Raw genomic sequence first — 13,793 nt, forward strand, 5'->3', positions numbered from 1 at the left:
GTTGCTTTTCACAATATGTATAAATGACCTAGTAGATAGTGTCGGACGTTCCATGCGGCTTTTCGCGGATGATGCTGTAGTATACAGAGAAGTTGCAGCATTAGAAAATTGCAACGAAAAGCAGGAAGATCTGCAGCGGGTATGCACTTGGTGCAGGGAGTGGCAACTGACTCTTAACACAGACAAATGTAAAGTATTGCGAATACATAGAAAGAAGGATCCTTTATTGTATGATTATATGATGGCGGAACAAACAATGGTAGCAGTTACTTCTGTAAAATATCTGGGAGTACGCGTACAGAACGATTTGAAGTGGCATGATCATATAAAATTAATTGTTGGTATGGCGGGTACCAGGTTGAGATTCATTAGGAGAGTCCTTAGAAAATGTAGTCCATCAACAAGGAGGTGGCTTACAAAACACTCGTTCGAGCTATACTTGAGTATTGCTCATCAGTGTGGGATCTGTACCAGGTCGGGTTGAAAGAGGAGATAGAGAAGATCTAAAGAAGAGCGGCGCGTTTCGTCACAGGGTTATTTGATAAACGTGATAGCGTTGCGGAGATGTTTAGCAAACTCAAGTGGCAGACTCTGCAAGAAAGGCGCTCTGCATCGCGGTGTAGCGTGCTGTGCTGGTTTCGAGAGGGTGCGTTTCTGGATGAGGTATCGAATATATTGCTTCCCTCTACTTATACCTCCCGAGGAGATCACGAACGTAAAATTAGAGAGATTCGAGCGCGCACGGAGGCTTTCTGGCAGTCGTTCTTCCGCGAACCATACGCGACTGGAACAGGAAAGGGAGGTAATGACAGTGGCACGTAAAGTGCCCTCCGCCACACACCGTTGGGTGACTTTCGGAGTATAAACGTAGAATGTAGAATGTAGACTGCCTATATCATTTCTTCGTCTGGTGGAGGATCACTAACTAAGGGTCAGTAACGGGGCAGTCAGATCCAAGAGAAAGCTGATGCAGGCAGAGCCGTTGCCATCAGTGTGTCCATGCTGGTGGCGCGAGAACCGTCACCGATCTGGTTTACATGACGTTGCTTTGTGCCAGAGTCACTCAGTAAATAGTGTCCCTGTGATGAGGGTGGAATCGGCAGCTGCGCGTGAGACCTGTTCCTGGGAATAATCTGGTGGTCGTTTGACTGATTCATCCTGGAACCATGACTGCGACACTGCCGCCGATGTCATTCTCTTCTGCTTGCGTCGTTTTGGTGGTCTCTGTTTTTAATGATATGCTTCCGAGTTAGACGATTGGATGGAATCCTGACGCTCAGGAAACAACATGGCTGTAGGCACAACCGTGGCATTTATGTCCATATCATCTTCCCATCTGTCAACATCTTCAACCGGCACCAGGCTCTCCGGGCGTGGGGCTGGTCGCTGTAGCAGACAGTCGGCCTCGTCCCGTCCGGACTCAGAAGGTTGTGAAAAATCTTGTGCAAGATGCTGTGCAGGCATCTGGAGTATGGATGCCATAGCCAGAAGAGGAGAAGTGTCATCAGTCCACAACTGTGTAACTCTGCATTGGAGGCATTCGTTCGGCGCATGTCTTTTTTGATGCATCCAGAACAGGTCTTTGACTGCTAGTCGTATGTTACTACGTTCTGGCAACAGCCATGAAGTAGTAGGATGGGACATGTGGCTGTAGCTCAATGCAGGCTTGCTGCACCCCAATACAAACTTGGTATGTATTGAATTGTGTCCATTTCTCTGCTACACGCACGTGTACTATTGTTTCTAAAGGGCGCAGTGCCGCCATCACGTCTTCTGTCTACCTTTAGAGGATATGTTCAACAATTACTGAGTTGGTGTGGCCTACCGGATGCCATCTTTCATCTGGGTTAAGATCTTGTCACACGCAGAATTGTTTCTCAGTTTGATACAAACCACGCTACTAGCGATGCACAGGTATATTCCGATCTAGTTCCGCAGGGGACCTCCACTTCATCGTGTAGGAATTGTTTGTCAGCGAATACTTTCGGAAGCACACATTCGTTAAGGGCGGTGAACTCCACTGCGGTTTATAGTGGAGTCGTTAATTCTGTCATTGATTATAGCACGTGCTAATACCGCTGTGAAAGTAATCAACCGTGAGGCATGTGTCGTGGTGAACACATACGGAGATCCGACATCACCACTTTGCTGCCGAAGGCAGACTGTCATTGCCGCTAACTGTGCACGCCAGTTTCTTCTAATTAATTTCGCGTCTTATCAACCGTCATTAATGACATCATCCAGACAAGCAAGCAAATAACACCTACGTGTGACTTCTAGGTTGAAAACGCGAATGAAATGCCCAGCGCTGATATAAACACTGAAACTCCTGTACAGTGCACCTTAACAGCTCTTTCTGTTGTAACTGGACTTGATTTATGAGCTCAGTGTTCCAGAAAACAAAAGTTAAGAAGTAAAATTAAATTACTGAGAGGAAAAATCCAATATTTAAAAAACAAATCAGCTTCGTTTTCATATGAACGTAAAAGCAGTGGCAGTTAGTGTCTGTGCTATGGAGTGGCACGTTTGTGGTGGCCAGCGTGTTTGACGTTTGGCGGTGGCGCCACGCTGGGCCGTAAACAGGTGCCAGCTGACGCGCAGAGCAGCAGGCGGTGTGAGTTGGCACAGGGAGACGGCTGGTTCTTCCTGGGCACGCTCAGTCGGACTGCATGCGAATTTTCCTGGCTAAAGGCACTCACTGGATCTTGGGAGAGATCAGTGCTTGTCCAGATTTCATAGTCGGGTAGCCATTTAGATATATCTTCCGACTGTGACCTGAGGCTGTGAATGTTGGCTTTTTTACGACTTTAGTATGATGGATGAGCTGTGCATGTGGTACTGATAGCTACGATGCCACGGCGTAGGTGCAAGTTCTTAGGTTGGCTCTACGACACCGACGACAGCGCCCTCTAGCCGGCGATCTCCAGATCTACGAGCTCCGCTCCAGATTCAGCCCGTCTGATCAAGAGCAGACAGCCGGGACACTTGGCTTCAGCTTCGCTTCATATAGAGACTTTTGCATTACTTACGACGGGTCTAAGGCTTCTCACTTACATGCTCATCTGTACAAAGTCATGTATGCCTCTGTTTATATTCATGCACCAGTAAACCATTTTTACTTAATTGCAGTACCGACGTGTTTTACCTCACCTGCTCCTACTAGCTTCCTTCATTCGGCAAACCTTTCAGTTTTCAGGACAAGACTCACGCGCCACCTTCCAGGCGGGATAAAAAAGGTGGCGACGAGGATGCCGCTTTTTTCTCCTCTTACCTACGTTTTTCGCTCGGTTCTGCTTTCGTTTTTTTGTGATACACCTGTATGATTGAGTAACTGTATCTGCGTGCTCCCACCTTTCGCTATAAGGCTTTCATTTGCGTAAACCATGGCTTCGCCACAGGAACAGGCTTCACTGTCCGATCTTGTACGTTTTCAGGCCCAGCAAATGACGCAGCTGCTTGCTGCCATAAATGGACTGGTGACACTACAAACTGCAGCTAGTTCGGCGCCTCCGACGCCACCGCCTGTACCGACGCCGTCGCCGACGGCGCCGCCATTTCGTGCCTTCACTCCTGACGTAGAACGCTGGCCAAAATACATCACCCAGCTCGAGGCACACTTCGCAGCATACAACATACCAGGTACAGAGCGGCTTGCCATTTTCATTTCCAACGAGGGTGTTGTGTTATACCGTGTGCTCGTGAAATGGTTTAGCCGGCCGGTGTGTCCGAGCGGATCTAGGCGCTTCAGTCTGGAACCGCGCGACCGCTACGGTCGCAGGTTAGAATCCTGCCTCGGGCATGGATGTGTGTGATGTCCTTAGGTTAGTTAGGTTTAAGTAGTTCTAAGTTCTAGGGGACTGATGACCTCAGAATTTAAGTCCCATAGTGCTCAGAGCCATTTGAACCATTTTTTCTAGGGGACTGATGACCTCAGATGTTAAATCCCATAGTGCTCATAGCCACTTGAATCATTTTTTTTAACCAGTCTGAAATGGCTTCCCACCACCCGCCCAGAAACTAAAACTTACGACGAAGTGATTGAAGCTTTCAACTCCCATTTCCTGACACTATAAATGTGGTAGCTGCACGCTACAAATTCTTTCGTCTCCGGCGTGGCCCTACTCAGTCGAATAAATCTTGATTAGCGAACCTTCTGGGACTAACTTCTGATTGTGACTTTAATTGCTCGTGTGGACGCTCATATGCGGATATAATGATTAGAGACGCTGTTGCACAGAATGTGGCTGATCACTGCATCCGCGAGCAAATCCTAAAAAATTTAAAAACCTGTCTTTGCAGGAAGTAGTGGACTTGACAGAGAAGATACGTTAAACATGGCTACTTCCACGTTCGACGTGACCCCGGGTGTGTGTACTGTTAGCGCGGCACAACACATGCCCTCCCGCCCGGCCCCAGCACGGCCAGCCACACTGCACCGCTCGCTCGCACATAAACAAAGTTCACGCCAGACACCCACTAAGAAACTGAACTCATGTCCGAACTGCTTTCGTGCCCACCCACGGGACAGTTGCCCATCTCGTCAAGCACAGTGTTATCTTTGTAATAAGAAAGGACATGTGCAAGCTGTGTGTAGTAAGAGAAACTCTAATTCCGAACTTGTGTACCATTCGCGTGACTCGTGTGGGCGTCACCGCAACGGAAAATGCCGTGACCATGATTCACATCGGCCTATGGACGTTAATGCCATTTATTCAAAGCCTTCTGCTTCACTTGCGTCAACAGCTCGTCGTGTGCAATAATTTTTGCGAGGCGCTTCTTCTCGCATTCAGCGCGATGTGAGGAACCTTTTTGTGACTTTGAACATTTGTGGACGTTCTGTTCGCATGCAGCTGGACACTGGTGCGTCAGTTTCTTTACTGAACAAACGAACGCATGACTTGCTTGGTTCGCCCCCGCTTTGTCGTTCGTATTCCACCCTGACTGCATTTACTGGACAGGAAATCTCAGTGGTTGGCGTGTGAAGTTCGCAAGCCACGTATGGTGCAACGACCCATACAGTGTCTTTCCACGTGCCTCGCTCTAGTGACGCTATGAACATTTTTGGCATGGACGCATTTGAACGTTTTGGCCTCGCGATTCAGTACAATGTTCTTTGCATCAACGCTAGTGACCATGCAGATAGTGCCGCCGTCCTATGCGATGATTTTGTTGAACTCTTTTCTGATGGACTTGGTTGCGCCACAGACTTTACAGCGCATGTTGTAGTTAAACACAATGCCATGCCTATTTCCGGCGCGCACCCCCGGTACCGCACGCACTGTGCGACTCCGTAGCTGCTGAACTTACACATTTGAAAGATAGTGGTGTCACTGAACCTATTTCTGCTTCGCCACGTACTTCGCCTATAGTGTGTGTGTGAAGAAACCAAACGGTCGTCTCCGTATTTGTGCTGACTTAAAGTCTACAGTAAATCTCCAGACAGTGGTAGCTACGTTTCCCTTACCGCGTCCTGCAGGCATTTTTGATAAGCTTGGTGCGGGAAAATTCTTTTCCACGATTGACTTGTTGGACGCATACTTTCCGATTCCACTCTACGAACGGTCGCAGCTCTATTTTGTGATGAACACCCACCTTGGATTGTTCAAGTTTTGCCGCCTTTTGCTTCGGCTTCTGCTATCTTCAAGTCTCATTTGCTGCAATTTTGCCAATGTCCCTGGTTGTTTCAATTAACTGGACCATATTGTCGTATCGGGTCGCACCCCTGACGAACATTTGCAGAATTTGCGTGCCTTACTTTTCAGGCGGGACTAAAGTGTAACAGAGACAAGTGCAATTTTTTTCAAACTGAGATACGGTATACAGGAAATATGGTTAACAGACAGGGTACCTACCCCTCGCCGTCACATCTCAGTGTGATTAGAGTCTTTCCAGCACCAAGGAACTTGAAAGAACTTCAGTCTGTGTTGGGCAAAATTACGTATTATATTCGGTTTATACCAAATGCAGCGCAGATTGCAGCACCTTTACACCGCCTTTGGCGTAAGAACGTTCTTTTTGTTTGGTCTTCGGAATGTGACGCTGCTTTCCACGAGCTCAAATCTGCTTTGTTGAGTGATCACTGTTTGATTCCTTTCGATCCCTCCAAACCAATTGTAATGGCTGTCGATGCATCTTCTCACGGCATCGGAGCGGTTCTCTCACACCGCATTAATTCTGCCCATCGCCCGATCGATTTTGCGTCTAAGTTGCTCAATTCTGCCCAGCAAAACTACTCTCAAATCGAGAGAAAAGCTTTAGCTATTGTCTATGGAGTGACAAAGTTTCATGATTTTTTGTACGGTCGCAAGTTCTATTTGGTCACTGACCATAAGACTTTGACGTCATTGTTTCACCCGTCAGAGCCAGTTCCGGCCCGTACTGCCAAAAAGTTGCAACGTCGCTCTTTGTTTTTGTCTAACTACAATTACGAAAATTTGTTTTGGCCTACGGCCCAGCATGGCAATGCTGATACTTTGTCTCATCCTCCTCTCGGTCCTGACGCAGTGTTTGATTCTTCCGAAGTGTCCTGCATGTTTATTGATTCCTAAGACAAGGAATTAGCTGATGGTTTTCCAGCGAATTTTCGTCGCATTGCTTCCGCGACGGCCGCCGATGCTTCTTTGCAGATTCTTTTGCAGTATATTCGTACTCAATGGCCACCATCTGCTACGCAGTTTCGAGATCCCCTTATACGGCGTTACTTTGCGCAACGTCACAACTTGTCTGTACACCACGGTGTTATCTTATTACGAACTGACAATAATCAGTCTCGTGTGGTTGCACTTCGTTCGCTGCAGTCGGAAATCCTCCCATTACTTCACGCTGGTCATTGGGATATAGTGCGGACGAAGCAATTAGCGCGTGGTCACTGCATTGATAAACAAATTGAGAATCTGCTTGGTAACTGTCGATCTTGAGCGGAGCATCAAACTGCTCCCAGCCAGCGCTTCTTTGAGTGGCCAACTGCTACTGCACCTTGGCAGCGCGTTCATATTGATTTTGCAGGTCCTTTCTGGGACACCCGCTGGTTGATACTTATTGATGCGTACAGCAACTTTCCTTTTCTTGTACCTATGTCTTCTACAACATCTGCCAGTACTATTCGGGCTTTGACGTCTATTTTCTGCATTGAGGGTATTCCTGAAGTTATTGTCTCCGACAATGGCCCCCAATTCGTGTGCTCAGAGTTTGAAGCATTCTGTGCTGCTAATGACATTCGCCATCTGACCTCAGCTCCGTTCCACCCCCAGTCTTACGGTGAGGTTCAACGCCTTGTGCGTACGTTTAAATCGCAGATGAGCAAGTTGGATGCCACGCACTCTCGCGAGCACGTGCTCTGGACTTTCCTTGCTTCATATCGCTCCCAGCCGCACGGCACCCGTTCCCCCAGCGGAATTGCTACACGGCCGCGCCCATCGGTCGCTCCGGCAGCTATTGCATCCGCCGCCGCACTCTCCCGCTGCTTCGCCTCGTTCTGGCTTGGCACCGCATGATTTGGTGTTCTATCGCGTTTTCTCTGGCGGGCAGCGCTGGGAGCAGGGGCGCATTCTTCGCAGGTTTCCCGCACCTTATTTGCCATTTCTGATCCCTCCAGCCTTGTCAAGTGACACCGGAACCATATCTGTTTTTGTCGTACTGGTTTTCTGCCGCTGTTTGTTTTTCGACAGAATTTGAGGCTTCGCGGCCTCCGCCGCCTTGGCCCACGACTCAACCGATGGCATCTCCGCCGCTCGCGCCTACGCCGCGGGCGCATCTGCCGTCGTCGCCGCTGCCAGTCCGGTCACCTGCACCAGACAGGCGCCTCTCGCCGCCGCCACGGCCCCACCTCCGGCCGCCACCGCCGCCATGTTCCTCCACAGTGCCAGAACCGATGGACGCTGAGGCTGCCGTCACGCTGCTGCCGCTGCCGTCGCCCATGGACGTCGTTGCCCCGCCTCCTCATCCGAGCATACCCAGTGGCGTTGCGCGGTCTGGGCAGGTTTTCCATGGGGCGTTTTCCTCGCCCCCTCACGAACAATTCTGTGTCTCGGGTGGACAGCATGCCCGGGCAATTCCGCTGTCCGCCCCCTCAGCTGCGCCGCCCCCTGGGTTCCTCCACCCACCGTCGGGAGCCATACTCAACGACGGTGTTTCGTTTCAGGTGGGAGGGATGTGGTATCGATAGCTACGATGCCACGGCGTAGGTGCAAGTTCTTAGGTTGGCACTATGACACTGACACTGACGACAGTGCCCTCTAGCCGGCTGTGTCCAGAACTACCAGCTCGTTTGATCAAGTGCAGATGGCCGGGACACAGCTTCAGCTTCGCTTCATATAGAGACTTTTGCACTACTTACGACGGGTCTAAGACTTCACACTTACGTACTCATCCGTACAAACGTATGTATGCCTCTGCATATATTCATGTACCAGTAAACCACTTTTACTTACTTGCAGTACCGACATGTTTTATCTCATCTGCTCCTACTCACTTCCTTCATTCGGCCAACCTTTCAATTTTCAGGAGCAGACCCACGCCCCGCCTTCCAGGCGGTGTACAAAAATGAAATCTATGGAAACCAAAGGATTAAGGCTGTAGGTTTAATTGTGTGTTCTGGTCCTATATTTTTACTGTATAACACGTGCCTACATTTCTAGCGATAAAGCCCGTTGTAGATATTAGTGATGACAAATCGGTATTTTGTTAACATTTTGCTATCAACGGTTATGATTACTTCACACAATTGACTCTTAGAAAGAGCTGTAATTCGTGTTAGATAGAGCACTTTCTCACTTCACCACAACCTTTCTGATTACACGTGTGCCATATGCCACGCCTGGGCAGATGGATGTAAAATGACGTATTGTGTGTGATAAGCAGAGTGAATTTAAAAGTTCGCATTACAGTGATAAACGTTCAAACGTAGTTGTTTGTAGAAACTGATTTTTAAGTATGCTGTAGGAGTATACTTCTACTCGTTCAAATGGTTCAAATGGTGGGCCGGCCGAAGTGACCGTGCGGTTAAAGGCGCTGAAGTCTGGAACCGCAAGACCGCTACGGTCGCAGGTTCGAATCCTGCCTCGGGCATGGATGTTTGTGATGTCCTTAGGTTAGTTAGGTTTAACTAGTTCTAAGTTCTAGGGGACTAATGACCTCAGCAGTTGAGTCCCATAGTGCTCAGATCCATTTGAACCATTTTTCAAATGGCTCTAAGCACTATGGGACTTAACATCTGAGGTCATCAGTCCCCTAGACTTAGAACTACTTAAACCTAACTAACCAATGAACATCACACACTTCCATATCCAAGGTAGGATTGCAACCTGCGACCGTAGTAGCAGCGCGGATCGAGACTGAAGCGCCTAGAACCACTTGGCTTTAGCGGCAGGTCCTCTGCTCGTATTTAAGGAAAAAATCTTGAGGTTGCTTTACTTATCTTCCTAATACACAACTTTTAAGCCCATTTTTTACCCAGTGATGTCAAAGACTGTGTAACGTTCAGGTAATATATGATTGGCTAAATTGTAACGTGTGACCACTGTGTTGTGGTTTAAAACAAATTATCAGCAGGAGACTAGTCTCTTAGAGGTGTCATTACAAGACATTAGTGACATTGGTTTGCAGAACAAATTACGGTTGTTTTCAGGTCACCTTATTAAATGTCTGATATAATGTAATGTTCGTGGATCTCTAACGAATATTGTCCGGTGTTATTAGCCACTGTACGCTGCGTGGCGGTTGTTTATGTAGTGTGTCTGAAGCTACTGGAGCGCTTGGGGTGTCAACCGAGCTGTTGTCAAAATAAATTTACTAATCTTTGTTAAGTGTTAGTAATTCAATATAACCTTAAGGATTGTTAATGCTAAACAATTGTGACAGTACATGAGATGCTTTCATTCACTGGTGTGCGAGACATGTACATACGTTGTAAGAAAGCATTTAATTACTATTTCATGGTTAATAGGAAACTCTGCTTGTCATACAGAGCTTGTAAAGATTTCTTATGGTTTAAAGATTTTTCAGATCAAATAAATTTTAATTGAGTAAATGGTCATTACAGTGATCAGCTATAACGTTATGATCACCTACCTAATAGCTGTATGTCCACCTTTGGCACAGATAACAGCAGCGACGCGTCGTGGAATTGAAGCAAGGAGGCCTTAGTAAGTGGCTGGCGGGAGCTGGCGCCACATCTGCACACACAAGTCAATTAATTGCCGTAAATTTCGGGGAGAGGAGCGATGAGCTGTGATGCTACATTCAGTGACATTCCAGATGCGTTCGACCGGGTTCAGATATGGTGAGTTGGGGGCTAGCACGTTACTTGTAATTCGCCACTGTGTTCCTTGAACCAATTCATCACACTCCTGGCCCGGTGATATGGCGCATTATCGTGTTGAAATATGTCACTCCTGTTGGGGAACATGATCGTCAAGAAGGGGTGTACAAGATCTTCAACCAATGTAGGATACTCTTTGGCCGTCATGTTGCCTTGCGATGGACCCAAGGATGCCCATGTGAATGTTCCCCAGAACATAATGGAGCCTCTGCCAGCTTGTCTGCGTTCCACAGTACAGGGGTCACGGGGATGTTCGCCTGGAAGGCGATGGATTGGCGCCCTCCCGACAGCATAATGGCGAAGATATCGGGACTCATCAAACCATGCAACGCTATGCCACTGCGCCAACGTCCAGTGCTGATGATCAATTGGCCATTTTAGCCGATGTTGTGGTGTTAACATGCATGGGTCGTCTGCTACGGAAGCCAGTTGTTAGGGTGTTGGGTGCATTGTGTGTTCCGACACACTTGTAATCTTCCCAGCATTAAAGTGTGATGTTAGTTCCGCCACAGTTCACCTCCTGTACTGTTTTAACAGTCTGCCCAGCCTACGACGTCCAACGTCTGTAATGGAGGGTGCCCGCCCAACCCCCGGCGTCTGGAGGAGGTTTCATCTTGATTTGCCACGTGTCGAGGCACTTAGCACAGCAATCCTCGAACAGTCGAGAAGTCGCGCAGTTTCCGAAATACTCGTGACAAGCCTCCGAGCCATCACAAGCTGCCCTCGGTCAAACTCAAGCAGAACACCTGCCTTCCCTGTTCTACACACGGACAGCACGCTGACATACTACATGCACCTTGTGTGTGTCTGATTATCAGTCATTCCTCGCGATGCTACGCTGCTATGGCCTGGACGAATCTGTATCGATAACAGGTCGGTGGTCGTGGTGTTCTGGCCGATCAGTGTGTACTTTAAGGTTTCTTGTTTAAGTAATTTCAAGTATACTGAAATTTGAAAAGGAAGTGTTTTTATTTAGTAGCGAGCTTCTGTGAATTATTTAATTGAAGGTTATTTGCTATAGATTCACTGGGACCTATAATCCACAAAAGGTGTACCCGAAAGGCAAGGTTTTGATTAATAGTTTAATAGTACTTAATCACTGGTGAATGTTAAGTATTAACAAAAATTTGAAAGTATCAGTCCGCCATTCTAACGCCCAGTCCCCGCTCCATATTACACTCCAGTACACGACTTGCTCACGTGAATGTTAATGAAGCTAAAAGTTTATGGGATAAGTTTTTAACTAACTATTTATCAGACAATGTTTCACCAGTGTTCCCTTTCGTAGAAGTTTATAGTTAGTGCGTCAGATCACTTCAGTTACGTAAAGATGACCATTTCGAGCAGTAGTAGTAAGCAACTGTCGTTTCGCGTTTACTCGGTTTCAATATGCTATCAATTGTTACGCTTGGCTTCATACAAATCAAAGGAGACGCTTTAATTTCTTTTCACTGTCTGTTCTGTGATCCCAACTATAGATTTTAAAAGAAATACAGCCTGCAAAAGAATGTGCAGGTGATGTGCGAGCTGAAAACACTAAGGCGAAGTAATGGTGAATTTTAGAGAAATAAATGCTATTTTTGCCAATATATGTGTCAAAATGAAATCATATAGTATTTGAAATGATGCGAATGAGTAAAAGTAACGTAATATACAACTGATTACAACTTCAGAAAAATTTAATGATTTATGTTAAGGAAAGAGCTTTACAAATGAGCAAGTGAATAACGCGTTGGTCCACCTTTCTGGATGACCTCTGAGGGATACCGTGCCAGATTCTGTCCAATCGGCGAATTAGATTGTCAAATCCATGATGATTAGCGAGCCCTGCCCATAATGCTACAAAAGTTTTCATTTCGGGGGAGATGCGGCGATTTTACTCGCCACTGTACGGTTTGGCAAGCACAAAGACAAGCAGTAGAAACTCTCGTCGTATGGGGGCGGGCATAATCTTGCTGCAGTGTAAGCTTGCGATGAAGAGCAACAAAACGGGGCGTAGATCGTCGACGTATCGCTGTGCTGTAACGGTGTCGCGGATGACAACCAGGAGGGTCCTTTTATGGAAAGAAATTGGACCAAGGACCATCGCACCGGGATACCGGGCCGTATGGTGCGAGACAGTCGGTATCGAACCACTGTCCAGGGCGTCTACAGAGTAGACACGTCATGGCTGGTCAACAGGGCTCACTTCGAAGCTGGACTCTTCACTGAAGATAATACTGCTCCAGTCGGTGATATTCCAGGACGAAGACGTGTCTGGAAACGCACGGACAGCGGTGAAGTACCAACCATACTGTTGCCCGCTATACAGCCCGACAACCAGGAGCGATAGGCTGGGGTAGCGTTTCTTTTCATAGCATGACCCGTTTGGAAGTCAAGGTCTTCTACATCTAAATCTACACACATACTCCGCAATCCACCATACAGTGCGTGGCGAAGGGCACCTCGTACCACAACTAGCATCTTCTCTCCCTGTTCCACTCCCAAACAGGAAGAGGGAAAAATGACTGCCTATATGCTTCTGTACGAGCCCTAATCTCTCTTGTCTTATCTTTGTGGTCTTTACGGGAAATGTAAATTGGCGGCAGTAAAATTGTACTGCAGTCAGCCTCAAATGCTGGTTCTCTAAATTTCCTCAGTAGTGATTCACGAAAACAACGCCTCCTTTCCTCTAGAGACTCCCATCCGAGTTGCTGAAGCATTTCCGTAACACTCGCGTAATGATCAAACCTACCAGTAACAAATCTAGCAGCCCGCCTCTGAATTGCTTCTATGTCCTCCCTCAATCCGACCTGATAGGCATCCCAAACGCTCGAGCAGTACTCAAAAATAGGTCGTATTAGTGCTTTATAAGAGGTCTCCTTTACAGATGAACCACATCTTCCCAAAATTCTACCAATGAACCGAAGACGACTATCCGCCTTCCCCACAACTGCCATTACATCCTTGTCCCACTTCATACCGCTCTGCAATGTTACACCCAAATATTCAAATATATAATCGACGTGACTTTGTCAAGCGCTACACTACTAATGGAGTAGTCAAACATTACGGGATTCTTTTTCCTATGCATCTGCATTAATTCACATTTATCTGTATTTAAAGTTAGCTGCCACTCTTTACACCAATCACAAATCCTTGTATCCTCCTACAGTCACTCAACGACGACACCTTCCCGTACACCACAGCATCATCAGCAAACAGCAACACATTGCTATTCACCCTATCCGAAAGATCATTTATGTAGATAGAAAACGCAGCGGACCTACCACACTTCCCTGGGTCACTCCTGATGATACGCTCACCTCCGATGAACACTCACCGTCGAGGACAACGTACTGGGTTCTATTACTTAAGAAATCTTCGAGCCACTCACATATTTGGGAACCAATCCCATATGCTCATACCTTAGGAGTCTGCAGTGGGCCACCGAGTCAAACGCTTTCCGGAAGTCAAGGAACATGGCATCCGTCTG

General features: G+C 47.4%; 1 protein-coding gene across 1 annotated transcript in view; it reads left to right on the top strand.

Annotated features, from left to right (window-relative positions):
• Window positions 1-3,383: 3,383 nt before the first annotated feature.
• Window positions 3,384-13,793, top strand: part of LOC124595672 (SH3 domain-containing protein C23A1.17-like) — a 126,651-nt gene continuing 116,241 nt past the window's right edge. Inside the window, exons 1-2 of the mRNA XM_047134527.1 lie at window positions 3,384-3,639; window positions 7,668-7,968. Coding sequence (XP_046990483.1) covers window positions 3,384-3,639; window positions 7,668-7,968 — 557 coding nt within the window. The remainder of the gene's footprint in view (window positions 3,640-7,667; window positions 7,969-13,793) is intronic.

The sequence above is a fragment of the Schistocerca americana genome, chromosome 1 (genome assembly GCF_021461395.2).
Source record: "Schistocerca americana isolate TAMUIC-IGC-003095 chromosome 1, iqSchAmer2.1, whole genome shotgun sequence".
Taxonomy (NCBI): domain Eukaryota; kingdom Metazoa; phylum Arthropoda; class Insecta; order Orthoptera; family Acrididae; genus Schistocerca; species Schistocerca americana.